This window comes from Microcaecilia unicolor, chromosome 6, assembly GCF_901765095.1.
Source record: "Microcaecilia unicolor chromosome 6, aMicUni1.1, whole genome shotgun sequence".
NCBI lineage: Eukaryota > Metazoa > Chordata > Amphibia > Gymnophiona > Siphonopidae > Microcaecilia > Microcaecilia unicolor.
The window spans coordinates 161,854,047-161,877,470 of NC_044036.1; the positions used below are offsets into that span (position 1 = coordinate 161,854,047).

General features: G+C 44.2%; 1 protein-coding gene across 1 annotated transcript in view; it reads right to left on the reverse strand.

Moving 5' to 3' along the window:
- The window catches only part of TMEM40 (transmembrane protein 40), a 50,522-nt gene that overhangs the window by 21,306 nt on the left and 5,792 nt on the right, over positions 1-23,424 (reverse strand). Inside the window, exons 2-8 of the mRNA XM_030207921.1 lie at positions 19,814-19,873; positions 14,319-14,449; positions 9,505-9,658; positions 4,606-4,707; positions 3,475-3,567; positions 2,953-3,006; positions 48-74 (exon numbers count right to left, since the gene is read on the reverse strand). Coding sequence (XP_030063781.1) covers positions 48-74; positions 2,953-3,006; positions 3,475-3,567; positions 4,606-4,707; positions 9,505-9,658; positions 14,319-14,449; positions 19,814-19,862 — 610 coding nt within the window. The 5' untranslated portion in view covers positions 19,863-19,873. The remainder of the gene's footprint in view (positions 1-47; positions 75-2,952; positions 3,007-3,474; positions 3,568-4,605; positions 4,708-9,504; positions 9,659-14,318; positions 14,450-19,813; positions 19,874-23,424) is intronic.

Consider the following 23,424-nt stretch of genomic DNA (forward strand, 5'->3'; position numbering starts at 1 on the left):
TATCAAAATAATATTTCAGATACTGAATAAACCTTTTCTCTATTTACCTGAAGCTGCATTTCTTGTTCTTCTCTCTATGAACATAAAAGCAAAACATTATTTTGCAGCCTCACTGCATTTATTTTGACAAGGTGACATAGATGAATTCCCATTGACAAAATCCTGCACAACTGGACTAACTTTCAGGCATGTTTGTGAACCAAGGGATTAAGCTTTTTGTGCTAATTATGTCTATTGGTCCATCCATACATCTGTATCAGGTGCAAAGGTTGTCATGTGACTACCAGAGGATGGGGGCGGGGCTGGTATATACTGAGGGACCTATGTCTTACCTTCTCCAGCCCTGTACCATTGCCTTGTGATTTCCTTTCCTGTCATCTCCTGGCAGAGAGTTTCTGGGTGGTAAGAGTGACTTGCTCAGTGAGGCCCACCAAACTTGGGCCAGGCTCTACCTATCATGCTGGAACTTAGAGTGGCAGGATGAGAGGCAAAGATGGTAAGTGAGGTAGAATTGTGCTCCACTAGTCTACACTTCCTTGTATTTTCTCCACTTGTTTACTTTAACATTGTCACTGTTTTCTGGAATCGGTGATAACATGCTCCAGGGTTTGTGCACAATACATGATCCTCCTAATTCTATAATCTTGAGCACTCAATTTTATGTTCAGTTAGTTATAGAATAGTATCAGTTACGCACATAATTGCTTAATTAACTTCTAATTTTTTTTAATGTTGTAGTTGCCTATTGCTTATGTTGATTTATTCTTACTGTACACCGACTTGAGTGAATTTTTCCAAAAAGGCAGTAAATAAATCCTAATAAATGTCATGAACAATCTATAATTAGTGGTAATGGGGGTTAATTGGCACTAATTTGCATTTATGTGACTAACTGCCCTTAACTGATATTCTCCAAAGTGTGTGTTGAAAATCCGTACCATGAAACTGCAAGGGGGACATGGACCTGGTGGGGCCATGGGTGGGTCAGGAGTGGGCCTACCCTTATGCATACTATCAGTTGTGCGCATAACTGACAGAATTAAGTGTGAGCATTTCCTCCAGCCATTGAGCTTGCATAGATGTTTGTGCCTAAAGGTAGGTACATAACTGTGGATTTTCACTAGTAGTTCTACAACGGCAGAAGAAAATGACACACTCCCCTTTCACTTTACCATGTGTCTCCCAATACTAACCTGATCACTTATCCTGCACTTCCTCCAAAGTGACTCTTAAAATATTTTCAAAGCAGTACTTTATGGATCTTCAAGGCCTGTAATCTATGGTGTGGTACTGTATATTTTATTTATTTGGATTTTGCTCACACCTTTTTCAGTAGTAGCTCATGGTGAGCTACATTCAGGTACTCTGGATATTTCTCTGTCCCAGGAGGGCTCGCACTCTAAGTTTGTACCTGAGGCAAGGGAGTGTTAAGTGACTTGCCCAAGATCACAAGGAGCAGCAGTGGGATTTGAACTGGCCACCTCTGGATTGCAAGACCGGTGCTCTAACCACTAGGCCACTCATTGTTGTTGTTTTTGTTTTGTTTTTTTTAATACCTTTTAACCTGTGGTAAGCATGCAATGTGGGAGATGGAGAGAACTGTTTCAAACACTCAAAGAAACAGGAGGGTTGCTTGGAGCCATAGGCTAATGGTTAAAGCAACTAGCTGTGAAAAAAAAAAACATGATACAGGTACTTATTTTGTTCCTGGAGTAATGGAAGGTTAAGTGACTTGCCCAGAGTCACAAGGAACTTCAGTGGGAATTGAACCCAGAATAAGAGCACTTACACATGTGACTGGTGACATAGGAGCCAGCTTGGTGGGTGCCAGAGGCTGCTGAGCACTCCCTATATTGAGCAAGCTCCTTTGTTATCTCCAGGGAAGGGTAATTTGTATTATATTTAGCACCTCCAATTATTTTGAAATGTTGGCACCTATGACTGGCACCACCAGTTGGCAGTTATGAATGTAATTTACGTGCTAGATACTACTCTATAACATAGACGCCAACATCGCTTACCCTGGATTCTATATAGTGCACTTAGATTTAGACACCAAAATCGGTATAGATTCTATAACACCAGGCGTAACTTAATTGGATTAACAAGCTAATAACCGCACAACATGCAATAATGAGCACTAATTGGCACTGATTAGAATTTAGGCGCACAACTCGCTAAGTATCCTACATAATAATTTGCACCCCCAACGTTCCATGTCTGGCTGCCTGGGTTCGTAACATCTCCTGACGTCAGCCAGCCTCCAGTGTTCCATTCCCCCTCATTGTCCCGCCCTCGCGTCAAGACGTAATGACATCAGAAGGCAGAACAGTGAGAGGGAAGGGAATGCTGGAGGCGCGCTGACGTCAGAAGGGATGTTACGAATGGAATGGAAGCCAGCGCCAGTCAGACAGAGAACGTTCAGGTACAAATCGAGGTGAGGAGAGAATCGCGGTACATCGAGGGAAGGGAAGGAAGAAGGGGAGGGGAGGGCAGGGAAGAGGAGAATCGCTGGACATGGAGGGGAGGGCAGGGGAGAGAGAAAAAAAAGCTTACATGACAGCCTTCCTAGGGCCTGTTTCATTGTTGAGGAAACGGACATGGTTCCACTAGTATTCTATAATGATGTGTGCCAAACTTCTAATGTGCGGAGGCAAAAAGGCATGGTTATGGATGGGGAAATGGGCGTTTCATGGGCATGCCAAAATTCAGGCGCCTAGTTATAGAACATGGCCCAGTGTGCCTAAATCTCCATGCTAAGATTTACACCAGGTTTTCATTGGCATAAATGGATGTACCAATGGGGCTAAGCACATGGCATTGGGGTGCTTCAGTCTTTGTGCCAATTTATAGACTTGCCGCGTTAAGCTTCATCTGCCATCATGTTCTTTGCTTCTACTGAATGCATAACATATCCATAATGTTTCAAATCTTATCATTTCTTTATATTACCTCCAATTGGCTGTGATTCAGCCTTTCTTTTCTTCAGATCCTTTTCCATTCTTTCTGTAAAAAAAAAAAAAAAGTCTTCTAAATGTTAAAAGCAAACCACAACTTTATACCACAGCCTACATATTACATTCTTTTGAAATCATGACATGCTGTACTTGAAGAATGTCCAGGAATCACTAGAATCATTTATAAATGCCCTATTAACATTTCAAAATGATGTATCCATTCTCTTTTCTACTAAACGCTATGAAAAACTCCAGTTCTCTAGACCCAATCAAAATGTTATCCGTCAAAATGATCCATTAAAAAAAAAAACTAACAAATTTACATGTTTGATATGTATTTTCAACTACACACTGGTAGAATAACTGGTTAGAGTGAAAACCCACACCATGAGGAAGGCAGGACCCTACAAAGACTGCTAGTTGCTACTGTCTCCAGTCCATACAGAAGGGGTGGCAGGACTGCAAATGAATACAATGCATTCTGCAAGACTAGCAAAAGGGACTCCTTGTGCAGTACCAGTTACATCCTGCTGGGCTTCCTTTTTTCCTTGTTTTTCATGCACCATTGGCTTTACAGCTGCCACATTGGATTTTGCCTTGCGGGTGTCATCTGATAAGAAAAGAAAAGTCTGCATAAGACAAGCACTGGATGCCAGACCTAAATGTTTACTAAAGCTCCACATGCTAGTAATTAATAACCTTAGAAAATTTATAATGAATTCCATTAATTGTTCTCACCTGCATACTGTGAATCATGACAACGGTCATAGTGCCATGAACGTAGCCACTGTCACCTGATCTTTGCTTCATTAAAAGATGCTACTCTGTGACCTTTCGTTTGTAACAGAGGGGAGGGACCAGATGAGGGAGGGAAGGCTAGAGGGAAGCCTTGACTTATACAAGGGTCACAGCAGGTTTTGTCAATTTTAGTCCCAAAACTGCCCTCAACATTTGCATAAGATAGACTTATACATAAATATATAAGGTACTTTTTCATAGGGAAATTCAGAGCTATTCATTCCTGCATACAATAGGGTCAAAACCAGGCCTGGATGAATGTGTCTGGGAAAAGGGTCATGTTCAGCAAAATGCCTGCCCTATTAAGCCAGCATAAGCTTCCTAACAGCATTCTCACTCACTCTTTCTATGCTATATATAAGATAGATTTTACAATTTATTACTTCCCCCCTCCCCCACCCCGGTTCTGAAGTATTACCACATTCCTATTTGTATAAATAATAATCTACAAATAACTAATTAATTATATTAAGAACTTTAAATTCACTCAACGTGTAATTAAACTCTGGAATTCGTTGCCAGAGAATGTGATAAAGGCGGTTAGCTTAGCGGGGTTTTAAAAAGGTCTGGACAGTTTCCTAAAGGAAAAGTCCTTAGACCATTATTAAATTGGCTTGGGGAAAATCCACTGCTAATTTCTGGGATAAGCAGCATAAAATGTTTTGTACTTTTTTTGGGATCTTGCCAGGTATTTGTGACCTGGATTGGCCACTGTTGGAAACAGGATGCTGGGCTTGATGGACCTTTGGTCTGTCCCAGTATGGCAATACTTATGTACTTATAGCTGAACCAACAAATCATCCATTTTTCTTACTTCAAACTCTAAAGAAAAATACAATAAGTTTTATACCTGGAGGATTTACTTCTTCCTGTTTGCCAGATATTTCTTCCTTCTGCTTTTGTGAGAGCGGTAGTCTGTCTTCTAATTCTGTAAGTAATTTCTCTTTCTCATCTGCACATAGAAAGAAAGATCAGCAGTGGACTAGTCTCCATATGCAAATAAAGCTGCAGTAGTGAAACAGAGATGCATGCATGCTTTTGCATCCTCATGAACTTCCTGCATGTATCATTCATGTCATGCACAGGATCTAGTCTGAATTCTATAAGGATGTTTGCACTGGCTTTGCTATTCTAGAATTCAAAAAGTAGTTGTCCTAAAAACTCATGCCTCTACAAGTTTGTTAGTCTAAGGTACGTCTGTGTTAACAAACGTGGGGCCCTTTTACTAAGCAGTGCTAAAAAGTGGCCGGTGTTATCCCCAGCACAGGATTTTCCTGCTTTTAGCACAGTGGTAAAAATGGCCCCATTTTCCTATTAATGACCAAGCATTAATTTTTCCATTAGCACATGAGCCCTGACTGTCAACCTATTTTTAGTGCATTTTTTTCTGGCGTAAAAGATGCCAGTACTCAAATGCCAGGCCACCCTTCAGGGGTGAGGTGATCACTGAGGGACCCACCCCACAATGGTCATGCCCCCTACAACCAGTCACAGAATCTATGACAAGGCAGAATTGATGTGTAGGGCCTGAGTTCTTTCACATAAACTTGGGGACCATGGGCCAATTTTAGTAGACAATGAAAAAGGTGCCGGTACTCAGTACCCACAAGTACCCCCACAAAAAAAGCCCTGCCTATTTTGTAGGCGGTACGGGCTCACATGCTAACCACATGTTAATCGGTTAGCATGCAGCAATGTAGCTGTGCTAAGCAATTAGTGGAGAACACGCCTTCTCTCCACCCCCAACACTAAAAAATAAATTCTATTTTGTAGCATGTGGGTAGCATGCGCCAATCCCAAAAGTACCACGGGACGCTTGAGCATGCCCTGCAGTACTACCTTTTAACCTGTGGTAAGCATGCAATGTGGGAGATGGAGAGGACTGTTTCAAACGGTCAAAGAAACAGGAGGGTTGCATGGAGCCATAGCCTAATGGTTAAAGCAACTGGCTATGAAAAAAAAACTGGAAGGTTTTGGTCATGGGTGGGCATTAGGAGGCAGGGGCAGCTCAAGACAATCTACTGCCTGAGGCAAGGAATGAGCTGCTACCCTGGATCCTCCTCCGCCACCCCTCGCCCTGCCACGCCAAACCATGCCACACTATGATCTGATATCTCCCCCTTCCTTCCCCAAACTCCGTCCCTTAACTTACCTTTTCATTTTTTTTTTTAAAAGGTGGCGGCGACAGCGTCAGCAGCGTCCGTGATTCCCATAGGCTGCCCTGCCACCAGTCTCGGCCCCTTCTCTCTACTGTGGCCCGCCTCTGAGGAAACAGGAAGTTACATTAGAGAGATGGGTCGCAGTAGAGAGAAGGGGCCAGGACCGGTGGCAAGGCACCCTATGGGAATGGCTGCTGCTGTCACTGCCACCTTTTAGAAAAGAAAAGGTAAGTTCAAGTAAGGGGGTTAGGGAAAGAAGGGCGGGGGTGATGCTGCCTCAGAAGAGTGCGGCCCGAGGCCCCCACCTCAATTAGGACCACCACTGATAGGATGCGTCACGATTATTGGGGAGGGTTTTGGTCTTTGGTGGAGGGGGCAGGTGGGCAGTCATGATCAGGGGGCCAGATGGGGGAACTGGAAGGGTAGGGGGTGTGGAAAAGAGGAGCGGCCCAATGCAGCTTCACTATTGGACTCCCGATAGTTCTGTTGCACTTACCCCCTTCATGCCCAGACACTACCTATTTAGGTATTATGCACCTCACACAGCTAATTGATCATTCAGTCATATTATGTTACATTAGGCTTATATTCCACAAACACCTTTTAAATTCTGTGTGGCTATTGTAATGTACATGAAATGTTAGTGCGGATGTGCACTAATGTTTTATCATGTTATCTGGTTAGCATTGCTTAGTAAACATGCCCCTAAGTCAGTAATGGTTACACTGCATTTCTCAGAGGCCTTTTCCTTCCTAATAAATAATAATAACAATGTTTTTTTCATATGAGTACTGCTGCTAATATTGATAGTGAAGTGAGTGGTATATTATTGTGTTGGAAATGGAGAGTCTGCATAGCCAAAAGAAGAAGTAGGGAAGCAGTGAAAGCTCCAACAATTGCACTTCCCGATTTTAAATCAAAGGTAGAGAGGGGGTGGAGACACAATGAAAGAATCACATTACCAACTTCCTGTACATACAAAAGGAAAAGAAGGAAGAAGACTGGGTGGTACAAACAGCCACATGTGTCTGCCAAAGTTCCTCTACTGTTGCACCTCCTACTGCTCAGAATGAGTCAATCCAGCACCCAACACACATTCCCCCCTTCTCACAAGGAAGATTCAGAGGAGGCCTGAGCAGGGAAAGAGGAGAAGGTGCAGCATTCAATGTGTGTACTACACAAAGCAGGGCTGGCTATCTGGAGCCTGCATGTTGCCCATTAATTCCCGCACTCATGACAGAAATGATCCCCAGTCATTCCTGCTCCATTAAGAACCTGGTTCAAAATGGCAGCTCTAACCACTTTATAGCACTGGACCATCAATACTCACCAGAAACTATTACAAAATTAATCAAATTCATTTTAACTCACAACTACTTCCACTTTAACAATGATATCTATCTGCAAATAATGGGCACTGCGATGGGCACCAGGACAGCACCCCAATATGCCAACCTTTTTATGGCTGAGCTGGAAGAGACATTTCTGAATACACACCAGACCAAACCTCTAAAATACTACCGGTACATCGATGACATTTTTATGATTTGGACGGAGGGTGAGGAAACTCTGAAACAATTTTATTCTGCCTTCAATACATACCATCCTACAATCAGATTCAAAATAGACTACTCCCCAGAAAAAGTCAATTTTTTGGACACCACGGTCTCAATCAGTGATGGCTGTATACAAACATCTATATACAAGAAACCCACAGACAGATGCAGCTACCTCCACAACTCCAGCTTCCATCCTTCACGTACAAAAAGATCCATCATTTACAGCCAAGCCACAAGATACCACCGTATCTGCTCTGACCCAGGGGACAGAGACAGACACCTTAAAAGCCTGACTGAATCTTTCAAACAGAAGGGCTACAACCCCAAAATAATCTCCAAGAATATTGCCTCCTCCCTCAAAACACCCAGGGAGAATCTGCTACAGTACAAAAAGAAAAAATCCACAGACAGAATCCCGCTTGTAGTGACATACAATCCAGAGCTGGAAAAACTGAGGAAAATCATAAGAGATCTACAACCTATACTCCAGGAGGATGAATTACTGAAAGAGATATTCCCATCCCCACCAGTACTGGCCTTCCGACAGCCACCCAATTTAAAACACAAGCTAATCAGAAGTAAACTTCCATCACAGACTGAAAAGGAACAGAAGGGCACACTTCCCTGTAATTTATCCAGTTGCAAACTATGCCAAAATATTTCACAGGACCCCAAAGTCATCCACAACGGAAAGATATTCAACATAAAGGGATCTTTCACTTGCTCATCTTCCAATGTGGTATATATCATTCAGTGTAAAAAATGTAACGAAGGATGCTATATTGGAGAAACAGGCCAGATGCTTAAGACAAGATTCAATTTACATAGACATCATATGAACAATACTGGTGCCAGCAGGGTTTCCACGCCTGTTGGTCAACATTTTACAGGATCAGGACACTGTACCAGTGACTTCACAGTGAGAATCCTGAAAGGTAACTTTAAAACCATACAAGAACGTAAGACCTTTGAAGTCAGAATGATTGAATATTTTAACACCCAACAGAAAGGGCTTAACAAGGATCTGGGGTTCCTAGCCCATTATAAACCATAAAGCTGTATGTCTCTGTTGATCACCCCACCCCTCTCCTATCCACACCCATCCTGTTAGAATATCAATGATATGCTTTGATGTCCCCATGCATACTTCCTACCCACCCCCCTCCTCCCACCCTGTCAGACTGTCATAGTAATGCTTGAATGTTGTCACTTATATACACTGTCAGCTAGCACATTTGCTTATTTCCGATCTGAGGAAGAAGGGCAACCTTCGAAAGCTAATCAAGAAATGTATTAAGTTATGTCTAATAAAAAAGGTATCATCTTATTTTCTTTTCCATGTTTTATTTTGTTTGATTTCTATTGATAACCTTAAGAGTGGACTAACACGGCTACCACACTCCTCTACTTAGCAGTCTTACAGTATTCTGGTAGGGATCAAACTGCCAACAAGGAGAGGCTGGTGGAAGGCTCATCCTTATTGTTAGTGGGGGGCACAGAGAAGGGTACGACCGATGTGGAGGATGCAGGCAGTGGGGTGGGGAATCATCAGCTTTTGCATCTGTCCCTTATTTAAGGCCCCAGGTCTCAGTTGAGAAATGGACTCATTCATGGCTTGGGGTGGGTGCAAAAGTCTAAGTGGATATTTTTCAGTCTAGATGTATTTTCTCGTTGTAAAATGGGAAGGACACATCAATTTTTTAAGCATTCCCACACCACACCTTGCCACTTTCCTTGCAATGCACCCTTTAACCTCTGCATCTTGGGGGGGTGTATAATACATGCAAATATCAACTTCCTAAAACAGCTATTTGTATGTATATAAAATGTTTTATTTACGCGTCTAGATGCTTCTACATAAATGTCCTTAGTGTTTAAGGTGTTTGCTAGTAATATCCTTTAATTTACATCTGGTATCAATTAATTCTTCTATATCTGCAAAATGTATTTTACCATTTTAAATCCACAAAGTGGAAAGAGTGCAACGGGGGTCTGGTCCTTCAGCAGATATGCATGCAACAAAATTGTTACCCTTTGCCTTGTAACTAGGCAGCTCTTTGTAGCTGGTTTCATCTTTTGTCTTTAATAACAGGTAGAATACGAGTATCGCCCCAGTTCCTTTTTCTTTCATGAACTTGCTGATGGCTTCCAGTTTTTCTAATGGGTTGCTACATTCCTTGAGGAGCTGAAATAAAAGTAGAATTAATCAGACACAAACGAGCTACAGATCTCCTAGCACTAGTCTGTACAGAAGGGACAGATGGTAATCCTGGGGTTCTTTGATCTCAGATCCAGAGCAGAGCAAGCAATGTGATCACGCAGGAAATAGCACAACATGGGGTGGTACTGGGCGCTCACGAGCATGGCCTCCATCACCCCAATTAGGGTTACCATACTTCCGGATTTACCCGGACATGTCCTCTTGTTGAGGACATGTCCGGGCATCCGGACGGATTTGGCCTGCCTGGTTGTCCGGATTTCTGGACAAACGGGCTAGCTGGCGGGGGCGAGACTCCCCTCCCCTTACTCTACTATCCCTGGTGGTCTAGAGGTACCTCTTCGGGGCAGGAAAGAGCCCCCTCTTTCCTGCCCGGAGCGCTGCTGCTAGCTGCCTTGCATACTGTGAGTCCGGCTCTCGGCGTTTCAAAATGGCTGCCGAGAGTTGAAGCAGCCTCACGAGACTTCAACTCTCGGTGGCCATTTTGAAATGCCGAGAGCTGGACTCACCACAGGATGCAGGGCAGCTGGCAGCAGCGCTCCAGGCGGGAAAGAGGGGGCTCTTTCCTGCCCCGAAGAGGTACCTCTAGACCACCAGGGATAGTAGAGTAAGGGGAGGGGAGGTGACGGGGGAGAGTGGAGATGACAAGGGGGAGGCAAGGTGATTGAGGGAGGAGGGGAATATACGTCGGGGCCGAGGTGAGGGTGTGAAAGGGGCGGGGTGGGGCGGGGGATGAGAAAGGGGCGGGGCAAGTGTCCTCTTTTTATGAGGACAAAAATGGTAACCCTAACCCCAATCTACCTCCTCTGTCCACAGTGAATGCAACCCATAGTGCTGCGTAGCACTCTAGGTAACCACCCTCCACACCTTTCATCCAGCAGAAGAGGGCAGCACCATTTCTTTAAAAAAAATGCAAAGACTAGGGGATACACCTTAAAGTTGCAAAGTACTATATTTCAAACAAATATTAATACACACATGGGGGAACACCTAATCAGGTGGTGCTTGATTGTCCTGGCTCATTTAGGGGGCTTAAAGCGGGAGAGATAATGCTGTGCCGCAAGCTTTGTTTGATAGCAAGAAAATGCATCTTGCAAACGTGGACCTCACAAGATACCCCTGAATTCTGGCACTGGTGTAACCAAGTACACCAAGTATTAACATGGGAAGCGCAAGAGGCCAGAGGCTCATATAAACGCAAGGTCCGATTTTCTTAAGATCTGGAGTCCCTATTTAGCTAAGCTAACACAGCAGGGAAAAAGCCTAATCCTCAATAAAGTATGAATGTCGCTGTTAAGATGCTCTGGTGCCCATAAAGAGAGATAGAAGCGGGGGGAATAGGGAGGTTAAAATATGAGAACGGTCATGGATGGTAACTTGTTGTACAACTTGCATGTTTTGAAATATATGTAAATATTGATGCTTGTAATTTGCAATATTTGTTCTCAATAAAAACTGTTGAACAATAAAACACACATGGGGCTGTGTTATGGATGTTAAAATGTTAGAAAAGGTATTTTTCAAGACACATTTGTGCCAAAACATGGTACTATGTTGAGCCGAGATTAAGGGGTCCTTTTACTAAGCTGTGGGTAAAAGAGCCCTGCGCTAGCAGCGCTGTTTTCCCGTGCGCCAGGGCCCTTTTTACTGCAGCAGATAAAAAAGCCCCAGTGCACGTAGCCATGCGGTGAGCAGGGGCGTAGCCAGCCACCCAATTTTGGGTGGGCCTGGGCCCAAGATGGGTGGGCAGAAGAACTCCGCCTTGTCCCACAAGTAATTTGGTCTCTCTCTCTCTCTTGCCTGCATGCCATATGGTCTCTCAAACATCCCCCTCTCCCGCATACCTTTTAAATAGCAGATTTTCACTGGCAACGAGCAGCAACTATTACACAGTGCTCATGTTGTCCCCTCTGATGCAGTTTCCTGTTTCTGCATACGCAGGAATACATCAGAGGGAAGGCTGCAGGGCTGGTGCGAACAGTATGTATCAGTCGCTGCTTGTAGCAAGCAAAGATCTGCTATTTGAAAGGTATGCATGAGGGACAGTTGGGGAGTTTTCGGCTGGTGGGGCTTGGGAAACCCTGCCAGCCACATTAGAGATGTGCTGCTATTGGGTGGGCCTGAACCCAAAGTTGATGGGCCCGGGCCCACCCTTGGCTACGACACTGGCGGTGAGAGAAGTCTTACCATGTGGCCATGCAGCAGGGAGTCCTTACTCCTACCCACTGAGGTGGTGATAAGGGCTCCCATGCTAACCCAGCATTACTGCTGGGTTAATAGATAGCCAGTTAACAGAGATATTAAGCAGTACTAACTGGTTAAATATCACTGAATGCCAGCTGCTGCTCACTCAGTGGAATTTAACCCTTTAAAATACTGATCCCATCATTTCTATGTTCAAGTCTGCCTACATGAATAGCAGGTTTATTTATTTAGATTTGCTCACCCCTTTTTCAGTAGTGGTTCAAGGTGAGTTATATTCAGGTACACCTGGTATTTCTCTGTCCCTGGAGGGCTCACAACCTGATTTTGTACCTGAGGCAATGGAGGGTTAAGCAACTTGCCCAAGATCACAAGGAGCAGCAGTGGGATTTGAACCAGCCACCTCTAGAGGTCAACACTAGTGCTCTGACCACTAGGCTATGCCTGCACTCAATATGTAGACTTCCAGCAGCACTACTTGCATAGTGCCACTGAAACTTCACATATCTTTAAACCAGGGGTTCTTAACCCAGTCCTTGGGACACACCTAGCCAGTCAGGATACCCACAATAAATATGCATGAGATTGATTTGCATGCCTTACCTCAACTCAGGGCCGCCGAGATGGGGGGCAGAGGGGACAAAATTCCCCGGGCCCGGGCCTCCAAGGGGGTGCCCGGCGCCGCAGTCCCACCTGCCCTCCGTCGTTGACCGGCTGCCACCGGGCCGGGCCCCCTGCATTGAAATCACAGCGTCTCTCACCTCCGTGTGAAAGCACTGCAGGCAGCAGATTGCCTGCCTTCGGGCCTCCTTCCCTCCCTGTGTCCTGCCCTTGTCTGACGTAACTTCCGCGAGGGCGGGACACAGGGAGGGAAGGAGGCCCGAAGGGAAGCGATCTGCTGCCTGCAGCGTTTTCACACGGTGGTGAGAGGCACTGTGATTTCAATGCAGGGGGCCCGGCCTGGTGGCGGACGGAGGGGGCCGGGTGGAGGGGGGAGCAGCGACCTCGGGGGAGGGGCGGGACACCGGGGGCGGCCTTGACCTGGGCCCGGCCCAGTCTCTCGGCGGCCCTGCCTCAACTGAATGCAAATTTATCTCATGCATATTCATTGTGGGTATCCTGAAAACCTGACTGTCCCAAGGACTAGGTTGAGAACCCCTGCTTTAAATGGATTTCTTATCCACTTAAAGTAAGCCCTCCACAGACCATGCAAAATGAAACTGCGAGTGACCTGCTAACAGTGTTTCCCACTCTCCTCCAACTCCTCAACACTTCACAAAAGAACAATGATGTAAATTTTTAATTTTCTGCCATAGGAAGAGGAACTACTCTAAAAACTGGAAGGAAATGTGACTTCAGGGAAATGTTGTCATATCAGATTTGTAACAGTAATTAGATGCAAGTTACCCAGTTCCATGCTGGAGATTTGGGGACAGTCCTGGATTTCTCGCCACCCCCATCCTAATGCATTATGGGACTTGGAGCACTAATTTCGATGGAGAGGATCAAGCAATACCAATCCTACATTGCTTTGGGATGTAAGTTCAAAACCAGGGCTGGCCAAAAAGTGTCTAGCCTGAAACTGGGTAGCTTGGTATCACTGCATGATTAGATAACATCAGCAGAGCTATCAAGACACCCAGTTCTAGCAGGGAGACTTTTGGCCATTCCTGGTTTTGAACTTACTTGCCAAAGCAGTGTGTGATTTATAGACTTTGATGCTACCCACTGAAATCAGTGATGCGGGTCCCATATTGCAAGAGTATAGGCATTATCAATACTTTGAATCTCACTAGTAGATTTGGCACTTATATCAATTATTTATATAACTGTAAAAAAAACAGCCTCAAAAGCCCAGGGTACCTTTAGAATAGGACACCAACTGTAATGGCTAACATCATAGGCTCCTCCACCTTCCGAAAACACCTACAGAATAAAAACTTCCAAAAAACTTTTAAAAATGGAAGAAAAAATTTGTAGTAAAAAGTGGAAGAAGGAGTAATTTTTAATAATTTCTTGATTATAGGCATGTCAGGAAAAACAGGTCTGGCCTTAAATCTCCCTCTTGGAACTAGGTAACTAGGCAGCTGTGCTTCAGATTATCAAGAACAGGCTGATCCAGTACTGGTTTTAACTATAACTGATCTGATGAAGAAGGGTTACCTTGAAAAGCTAAACAAAAACATGTATTAAGTTAGTCCAATAAAAAAAGGTATCATCTTATTTTCTTTTCTATGTTTTATTTTATGTCTATTGATTATAACTAAGAAACCCATTTCCAGTCTCTAAACTGAGTGCTTTCTCTGAACATCGTTGGCTCCTGAAGGTCTCCTTATTCTGTTTTAAGGGAAGGATGTGATATATTTTCACTTATTCACAAAGACACAGTCTGTAAGAATAAGTCAGTCCCTCGTCAGTAACTTACAGTGGATGATTCCTCAGCTGTGAGTATGGAGGGTGTAACAGTTCTCAAAACTGAAAGGAGGGATTTAAGAAAGGACCGGTTTAGCTTCTCTATGCAAATTGAATCTTCACTGAAAGCTTTGCTGAAAATGTCTAAAACAGAAAATGAAACGGAATTAACTCAATTAGATATGTCAGCAGTAAGTAATAACAGCCTTCACTCGGCCTAGAAAGTTTCAATAAATTGCCTCTGATTTCAAGACCCTTCTCTGTACCTCGTTTGAACTCTTCCCTCGCCTCTTGGATTGGATTTATTCATTGCTTGAACCGCCTTATACCACAGAATGAAAGCGGTTCACAAATTAAAAACACATCAAATAAGAACTACATTACAAATTTTGTAAATCAACAGTATCCAGCAAATAGTATCTGTAACTAATCAGGTAAAATATTGATGAAACGTCAAAGTCTTTAAAGGCTTACGAAACACATTATGAGGTCCTTTTACTAAGCCGCCATAAAAAGTGACCTGCTGTAGTGTAGGCACGTGTATTGGGCGTGCGCTGGGCCAGTTTTTACCGCATCTACAACAAAATGGCTTTTTTTTAATGGGATGGAAAAAGGGCCTGCGGTAAAGATGAAACCAGCGAGCACAAAACCGGCCTGAGCCCTTAACAGCACCCATTGATCTAGCGGTAAAGGCTCAAGCACTACAAGCGTGACCGGCGTGTGTAGGAGGAAATAGATAATCTATCCAGACCAGGGGCGTAGCCAGACCTCGCCGGGAGGGGGGGGCCAGAGCCCGAGGTGGAGGGGCACTGTTTCGCCGTCCCCCCCGAGCCGCCGCCACCACATCGGAACCCCCCTGCCGGCCTGTCCACGATTCCCTTCAACCCCCCTCCCGCCACCAACTCTCCCCCCGCCGTCGCCGCAAACGATACCTTTTTTGAAGAGAGAGACTTTCTTCCGCGCTCGAGTAGCGCCTTTCTTCAACGAAGTTCTGGTGATCAGCTGTTTCGACGCCGGCGTTGAAACAGCTGATCGCCGGAACTTCGTTGAAGAAAGGCGCTACTCGAGCGTGGAAGAAAGTCTCTCTCTTCAAAAAAGGTATCATTTGCAGTGACTGGGTGGGCAGCGACGGCGGGGGAGAGTTGGTGGCGGGAGGGGGGGTTGAAGGGGATCGTGGAGCAGGGGGCCGGGGCCAGGGCCAAATCTATGGGGGCCCGGGCCCCCTCAGGCCCCACGTAGCTACGCCACTGATCCAGACGTAATGGGCACACCCCAAATCTGAAATTACCGCCAGGAGGGTGCGCTGGCCTGGCAGTAGTCTCATTTGGGCTGCTCGTGTGTAGAGCCTACCGCGGCTCAGTAAAAGGACCCCTATATGAAGTAGCATTTTGAAGTTCCTCAAGCAAAGAATTCCAAAGATAGGGACCGGTTTAAGAAAATTAAAATTTCATAAGACTGGGAAGTTGCAAAAGACTTGTCTGTGGGCACTAGAACCGCCTTAATGCCTGGAAAAACAGTTTGCACACACATTTTTTGGTGCGCCTAGGTAACGAGCAGTTTTGCATAGTTTTGTATTTTATTACCGCATTAGCATAATTTTTGTTGTTAAAATCTTTAAAGTCAGTTTTTGTGTGCTTAAAGGATTGTTACTGTTCATGCACTAGCTTTCTGTGAGGGTCTTTTATTTATTTGTTGCATTTGTATGCCACATTTTCCCACCTATTTGCAGGCTCAATGTGGCTTACATTGTTCCGTCATGGCGATCGCCAATTCCAGAGTGAGAGATACAGGTGTTATTACATTAAGATCATGATTGACATGGTAGATTAAGCAGTCAAGTATAAAGAGTTCATATTCGGAACAAGAGATAAAGTGGTATTGCGTTAAAGTTCTTTCTTGGTTGAGTAGACTTTGGTAGTCACGTGCAGAGAGTAGCTTTTATCCAGTTCAGGGTTGAGTTTCGTTATCTGGTGATTAGGATGGATCATTGTGGTATGCCTTGTTGAACAGGCTGGTCTTCAGTGATCTCCGAAAGTTGGTTAGGTCGTGCATTTGTTTGCCAATGCATTCCTATGGGCGTCTCTAACGTACAGTGCACCCACAATTTTAGTGCGGGCTAAAAATGTGAGCATGCCTTAGTAAAAGATGCCCCGTGTGCACTAACAATGCATTATGCTTTTTATAAAGGTTTAAAGCGATCACTGCACCCTTCCCTTTCTAATTTGGAGAGAGAGAGAGAGAGAGCTATTAGAACACATTACTGTGAAACTTTGAGATAAAGGTTCAAATCCCAACTTAGTCACTCAGGGACCCTTTTACTAAGGTGTGCCGAAAAATGGCCTGCACTGGTGTAGTTACATGTGTTGGATGCACACAGGTCCATTTTTCAGGGTGCCTGCAAATAAGGCCCTTTTTTTGGCCGAAAATGGCCGTGCAGCAAAATAAACATTGGCGCGCATCCATTTTGGGTCTGAGACCTTACTGCCACTGATTTAGCAGTAAGGTCTCACGCGTTAACCAAGCGGTAATTGTCAGCATGTGTACACAGCCTATTACTGCCCAGTTTGCGCCGTGCAGTAGAAAATAGAAATTATTTTCTGCCATATGTTTTGGACGCGTGTCAAAATTAGAATTACCACTCAATGCATGCAATAGCTGGGTGGTAGCTCTAATTTGACGTGCATTGTAAGCACGTTGGCGCCTACAAACCATAGTAAAAGGGCCCCTCACTGTCCCCAGATTCTATATATGGAGCCCAGATTTGCACACCAAAATTAGTAATGCTTCCAAAGCATGCACACAAATTAATTGAATAATGAGCTCAAACCCATTGATAATTTAGGTGCTAACAACCAACTATTGAGGTTAATTGGCGCTCGTTAGAATTTTGCGCATATCTGGCTGTGTGCGCCTGACTCCCATAGTATATATCTGAAAAGAGGGCATGGCCAGGGGAGGGGCTTGAGCATGTCAGGAGCGTTCCAAAACATGACTGACTCCCATAGTATATATCTAAAAAGAGGGCGTGGCCAGGGGAGGGACTTGAGCATGTCAGGAGCATTCCAAAACATTACACACATTATTACAGAATACTGCCTCTGCCTGTCTAACTTGGGTGCCAGTATTTACACCAGGAATTATGGCAACTTTTGTGAGGCTCATATTTAGGCACAGAAGAACAGGCATTGATGTGTGCTTTCACTTTCAGGTTTGTTTGAAAACATGCACACCTCCCGTCTGCCTTTGAAACTTGCAGGTGCTTTCTTGTTGTTGCAAAAGATTGGCAGTTAAATCTCAAAAACTGGCATGAAATCTTCTCCCCTAGCCCATCTATGCAGCCCCAGGTCTGGCAATAAATTTCTCATGTTCTGTGTGCAATAAAAGCCATTGCTTCATTGTCTGCATTATTGTAGAATACTTAAATACCCCATTACCCATTTTAATGTCGTGTGTGGCAATGTATTCCACACAAGTTAACACCCACTTTCAATACCTCTCTGCATTGCTCAGTGCGTACAACCCATAGTAACCATGCAGTTAGGCCCAGGGTGGCTTTCTGCATTGGCCCCTCTGTGCTTTTTGCTAATATCTTCCTGCAGTTCAATTTACTTGTCAAAGTTCAGGGTAGGCTCCCTTGTGCTCTTTGCATAGAAAAGAGACATAAGCAGAGCCCTCAAGCTGTTTACATGTCTAGGTGGTGCTTACTGCTTGCATATTAATAAGACTACAATGGTGAAAAGTCTGTGAAAGTCAACAGAAGTCTGAGCTAGCCCTGCCTTAGTGTTGCTTTATTCTTTTTGCTTGGAAATATTTGCCTCTCCTCCTTTCGCATGTCAAGGCTTTTCAGTGATTTCCGACTCTGTGCTCCCTCCCTCCCCTTATCTCCACTCTCTTAGGTCCTTCTCTTCCTCCCTTTTGTGAAAGTTGCCTAACTGCTCATTCTCTCTTCCTGATATTACAGAACAGAAATATTTCATTTTAAAACATTATAAAATGACAAGGATAATGCTACTAATGAGTCGGGGTATATGTCATAATGAGTCAGAGTATATGTCATATGGTTGCAAACTCCTGGAGTTTTCCATGAAGTCAGAGCCTACTCATATGCATGAAAAGAGCCACCTTTCCAGCGTTCTTGGTGATACCAAAACTACCTGGCTGGCAAGTGCCAATGCAAGAGAGTCTCCAGGATAAGTTAAAGATGGCAGGCTACCGTAAATCTTGCTTGGGCCTACTAGGGAACTATGCACCAATAAATCAAATTACACACAGAAAAAAAAATCAAAATTATGCCAAGGTAATTGTCTTTACATAATATATTAAATAGAATAAAATGTATTGTTAGAAACATACAGCAGCATAAAGAGCCAAAATCGCTCCCCCTGTTGCCCCTGTCCCACCGCCGAGAAGAGAAGGCAATGGACAATTCTGGCCTTGTGGAACAGGGATGTCTCATACGTGAATATTTATCACCACTGTACAGTGTTCCATATGTCCAATAGCACCATAAAATGATAAATATTCTCATTATATAAATATTAGTCATGCAATGCAATCATTCATTTTGCAAGACAATATAAGAAAGGCACAAGATTAGTTGTGCAAAGAGAGAGACCCAGAGGTCACTGCAATGGCAGAGGAGCAACCTTGAAAACTGGGAAAAGTACTGGCTAGGAGTGGAGGAGTAGCTCAATGGTTACTGTTGTGACCTGAGAATCAGGAGAAGGGGAACCAAGTTCAATTCCCAATGCAGCTCCTTGTGACACTTAAACCTCCATTGTCCCAGGTACAAATAAGTACCTGTATACAATATGTAAATCACTTTGATTGTAACTGCAGAAAAGAAGTATATCAAATCCCTTTCACTTTCCTTAGATATGGAAGTTCCTGGTAATATAGTACCAACAGAAGCTGGCTCTGGAGCAGGTACCTGGAGCAGTTGTAGTGGGTGCAGTGTACTTCAGGCAGGCAGACTCAGGCCCATCCCCCCCCCCCACCTGTTACACTTGTGGTGGTAAATGTGAGCCCTCCAAAACCCACCACAAACCCACTGTACCCACATCTAGGTGCCCCCCTTCATCCCTAAGGGCTATGGTTGGGGGGCTCAGCACACAAGGTAAGGGAGCTATGCACCTGGGAGCTTTTTCTGAAGTCCACTGCAGTGCTCCCTAGGGTGCTCGGTTGGTGTCCTGGCATGTGAGGGGGACCATTGCACTACGAATGCTGGCTCCTCCCACAACCAAATGGCCTGGATTTGGTCAGCTTGAGATGGGCGTCCTCGGTTTCCATTATGGCCGAAAACCGGGGATGACCATCTCTAAGGTCGAACTAAATTTCATGATTTGGGCGTCCCCAGCCGTATTATCGAAATGAAAGATGGACTCCCATCTTGTTTCAATAATATGGGTTGCCCCATCCCTTTACAGGGCCGTCCTGCAAGGACGCCCTCATGAAAACTTGGGTGCCCTGTTCAATTATGCCCCTCTCTGTCTTTTTCTCACACCTTACCTTGCTGTTCTTGGGTAAGAACCGGAAGTGAAAAATCAGAATTGTCCATCACTCTTCTCTCTAAAACAGATCACAGGTCATGGTGTTAAAATATTTATAATATCACAGGAAAACTTTGTCAAGCAGTGCCTGCTTTCAGGGAACATTGTGCAAACCTATCTACAAAGTACAGGACCCCTTTTATTTTCTCTAGAACAAATAAATGGCTGGGTGTACAATAATAAAACATGACTCACAAATATGTCTATGACAAAGCTATAAAATGATCATGTAGTAAATATGTAGAATGATACAAATTATTTAAACCATGATAGAATTATAACATCATTATATACAGTTGTCGACATGAGTTTTCACAGGAAGATAAGGACATAATAACATTTCTGAGAGAAAAGACACATTATGGAGCAAAAAAAATTTCTTCAAATGTTTCCTGAAAAACAATGGTCACATGATGGACTGAAGAAACTTAGGGTCCTTTTACTGAGGCACTGGAGGCCTAACGTGGGCCTACTGCACGATAAAAGGGCACTAACGCAGGATGTGCTGAGGCATCCTGTGGTACTTTGGGCAGCAGTGTGAGCTACTCCCGTGGTAAAAAATATTATTTTTTTGCCGCTGGGGCCGTGTCTGGGGGGGTGGGGGCAGAGAGAAAGGGTGCCTGTGCTTTGCTGTTATGTGATGTCAGATTTTATTATGCTTTCATATATATGTTTATATGCACTTTCATACAATTGTTGCATTACATATACTTCTTTTTTATATATATTTTCTTATATATGCTCTTTTATGTACATGTGTGTGTATATATATATATATATATATATATAAAATTTATATTGGACAGTGCGTAGCGATATGCTTATTTATGTAATTATTCTAGTATACTCTCTATGTATGTATACTTAGTAATATTCCATATTTTATTATTTGTTTTTTGTCAATTTATATATTTGATATATTATGCTCGTATGTGTGTTATATTTTATTTATTATTATCTATGATAATTATTATATATTTGTTCATTGTAGCCCCTGACGCAGCCCTAGGTGGGCGAAACATGACCTGTGTCGGGCGATTTGTTCATACACAGTATCTTCAATAAAATCTTTTTGTTGTGATATTGATCTGCTGGCTTTCTTTCCCATTTGGGCAACTGGGCAGTGCCTGAGGGCCCAGAGGCTGTAGAGAGCCCAAAGGCTGTGCCCGGTTGCCCACCACAGCCGCACATTACAGCCCTCCCAGGTCCTACCTTGAAAAGCCCTGATGGCCTAGTGGCAGGAAAGAATCCCACTCTTTCCTGCCCACTGCTGCTGTTACTCTGCCTGGTAGTGCTGGCGCTGCCGTGTTTTAAAAATGGCTGCTGAGACTGCCAAGACCCACGAGACTACCACGGTAAGTCTCGGCAGCCATTTTGAAAACATGGCAGTGCCATTATTTGGCACAGTAACAATAGCAGGCAGGAAAGAGTGGGGTTCTTTCCTGCACCCAAAGAAGCCACTAGACCACCAGGCCCTTCAAGGTAGGACCGAGGAGGGTGGCAGCAACTGTGGCGGTGCGGGAGGGGGTGGCGGTGCAGCAGTGGGGCAGTGGCTGAGGGGCCCAATGAACTTTACTGCCTGGTGGCCCCGACCACTGTCAGTGCGCCCCTGGCCACAGGACTAGTGCGGGAGCCCTTACCACCTCCTGAATAGGTGGTGGTAAGGACTCCCGGTGGTAATGGCCACGCGCTAATATGGAAATTAACACGTGGCTATTTTTTTAAAAGCCGATGGCATCACATTTTCAATTACATTAGAAAGTGAACGGAGGACATGGCAAACCCACATGCTAATTGCAGCGCCGGCCACTTTCTAGTACGACTTAGTAAAAGGACCCCTTATTCATAAAATCAATACTACTGGCAATTTCAAACGCTGACCCTGAATCGCACACACCACGGATGTCGCCGACCAAGTTGAAGATCTGGTATTAAAGTCAGGAGGACACTCCACAGACCCACTCCATGCAAAGACATTTCGAACCTGCATTTTAAACTGTCAGTGCAAATAATTAAATTTGGCAAATTTTTGTATGCAAATTGATTTTGACCATAACATTCCTATTTATCATATACATTTGTTCCATGACATTTCGAAGTACCTTTACTATGTGAAGTTTACGAAGAATGTTTGTCATGCTACAGATTTGTTGCATGATCATTTTATAACTCTAACATAGGTCTATTTGTGAGTCTTTTTTTTCTACTACACACCCAACCATATGTTAGCTATAGAGAAAAAAGTGAATATATGGATATATTGTAGCACCACTGGTATGTAAACTTCTTTCTCTGCCCACATATCAGAGACATTTTCCCACAGGGACGATCTCCACTCAGCTGTACTACTGCTTTGCTGGTAAGAACCATCCAACTGTATTTATTTAAGAAGATTATAACCCGAACCATCTACTATTCTGGGTGGTTTGCAAAAATAGCATTCATAATAATATCTACATGGCTTAGGGGTCTTTTTACCAAGCAGCAGTAAGAGGACCCTTTGCAGTAGTGTCGGCATGCGGATTTGCTGCACACCAAGGCCTCCCCTCATATCTCCTTTTTCTCGGCTTTCTCTCCTAATTCCTCTCCCGTCTTAATTTCTGTTAAGGTTCCTCTTTCATGCTTTGGTCATATCTCTGCACTCTTGAAAATATATTCTGATCAGGGCCATTCCAGTGGCTAACTACCATGCAGGAGATCCACAGCTCTATCCTTGAATCAGGGCTTCTAGGAACCCAGGTCAGACAAGAATACAGCTGAAGGAGGGGGCGTGGTCATTGCTTAATGGAGACACCTAGTGGCCGAATGCAGCTCCTTCAGACCTTGGGCAAGTCACTTAACCCTCCATTGCCCCAGGTACAAAAACTTAGATTGTGAGTCCTCTAGGGACAGGGACAGAGAAAGTACCTGCATATAACATGTACAGCGCTACATATGTCTAGTAGCGCTATAGAAATGATCATTAGTAGTAATAGTAGTAGTACTTTTACTGCCACCTGTAAAATAACTTTTTTAATAAATGGAAATGGTGGTGCGGTAAGTGTAACACTTACCGTACGGCCATTTCTGGGGGCGCTGCCCAATTATACTGGGTAAGCCCCAGCGCTAAAATATTAAAAATAATTTTTTAGTGCATGAAACGCTGCACAGTAGGAGTCAGCACTACTATGGTAGGGCTGAATCGTTGCACACCAAGCCCTTGGTAGGCCTACCGCGACTTGGTACAAGGGCCCCTAAAACAAACACACCACTGATACACAGCACAATCCTTACAGATCAAAATCAACAAGCATCAAAAAGTCCGTCGGAAAAAAAGCCTTTAGCTGTTTTCTAAAGGAAAAGACTAAATGGACAATTGCTGCGTTAGACTATTCCATAATGTAGGCACTGCAGCCATAAAAATCTTTTCCCTATATGTACCTAGTCTCACAGGCCAAAGCAGTAGTGTACCCGGGGGGGGGGGGGGGTGGAGGCGGTCCGTCCCGGGTGCAGGCACGTGGCTGTTGGCTCTGCTGGTCCCCTGCTCCCCCTGATGTTAATTCCTGTTCCAGGGCAAGGGACCGGCAAAGC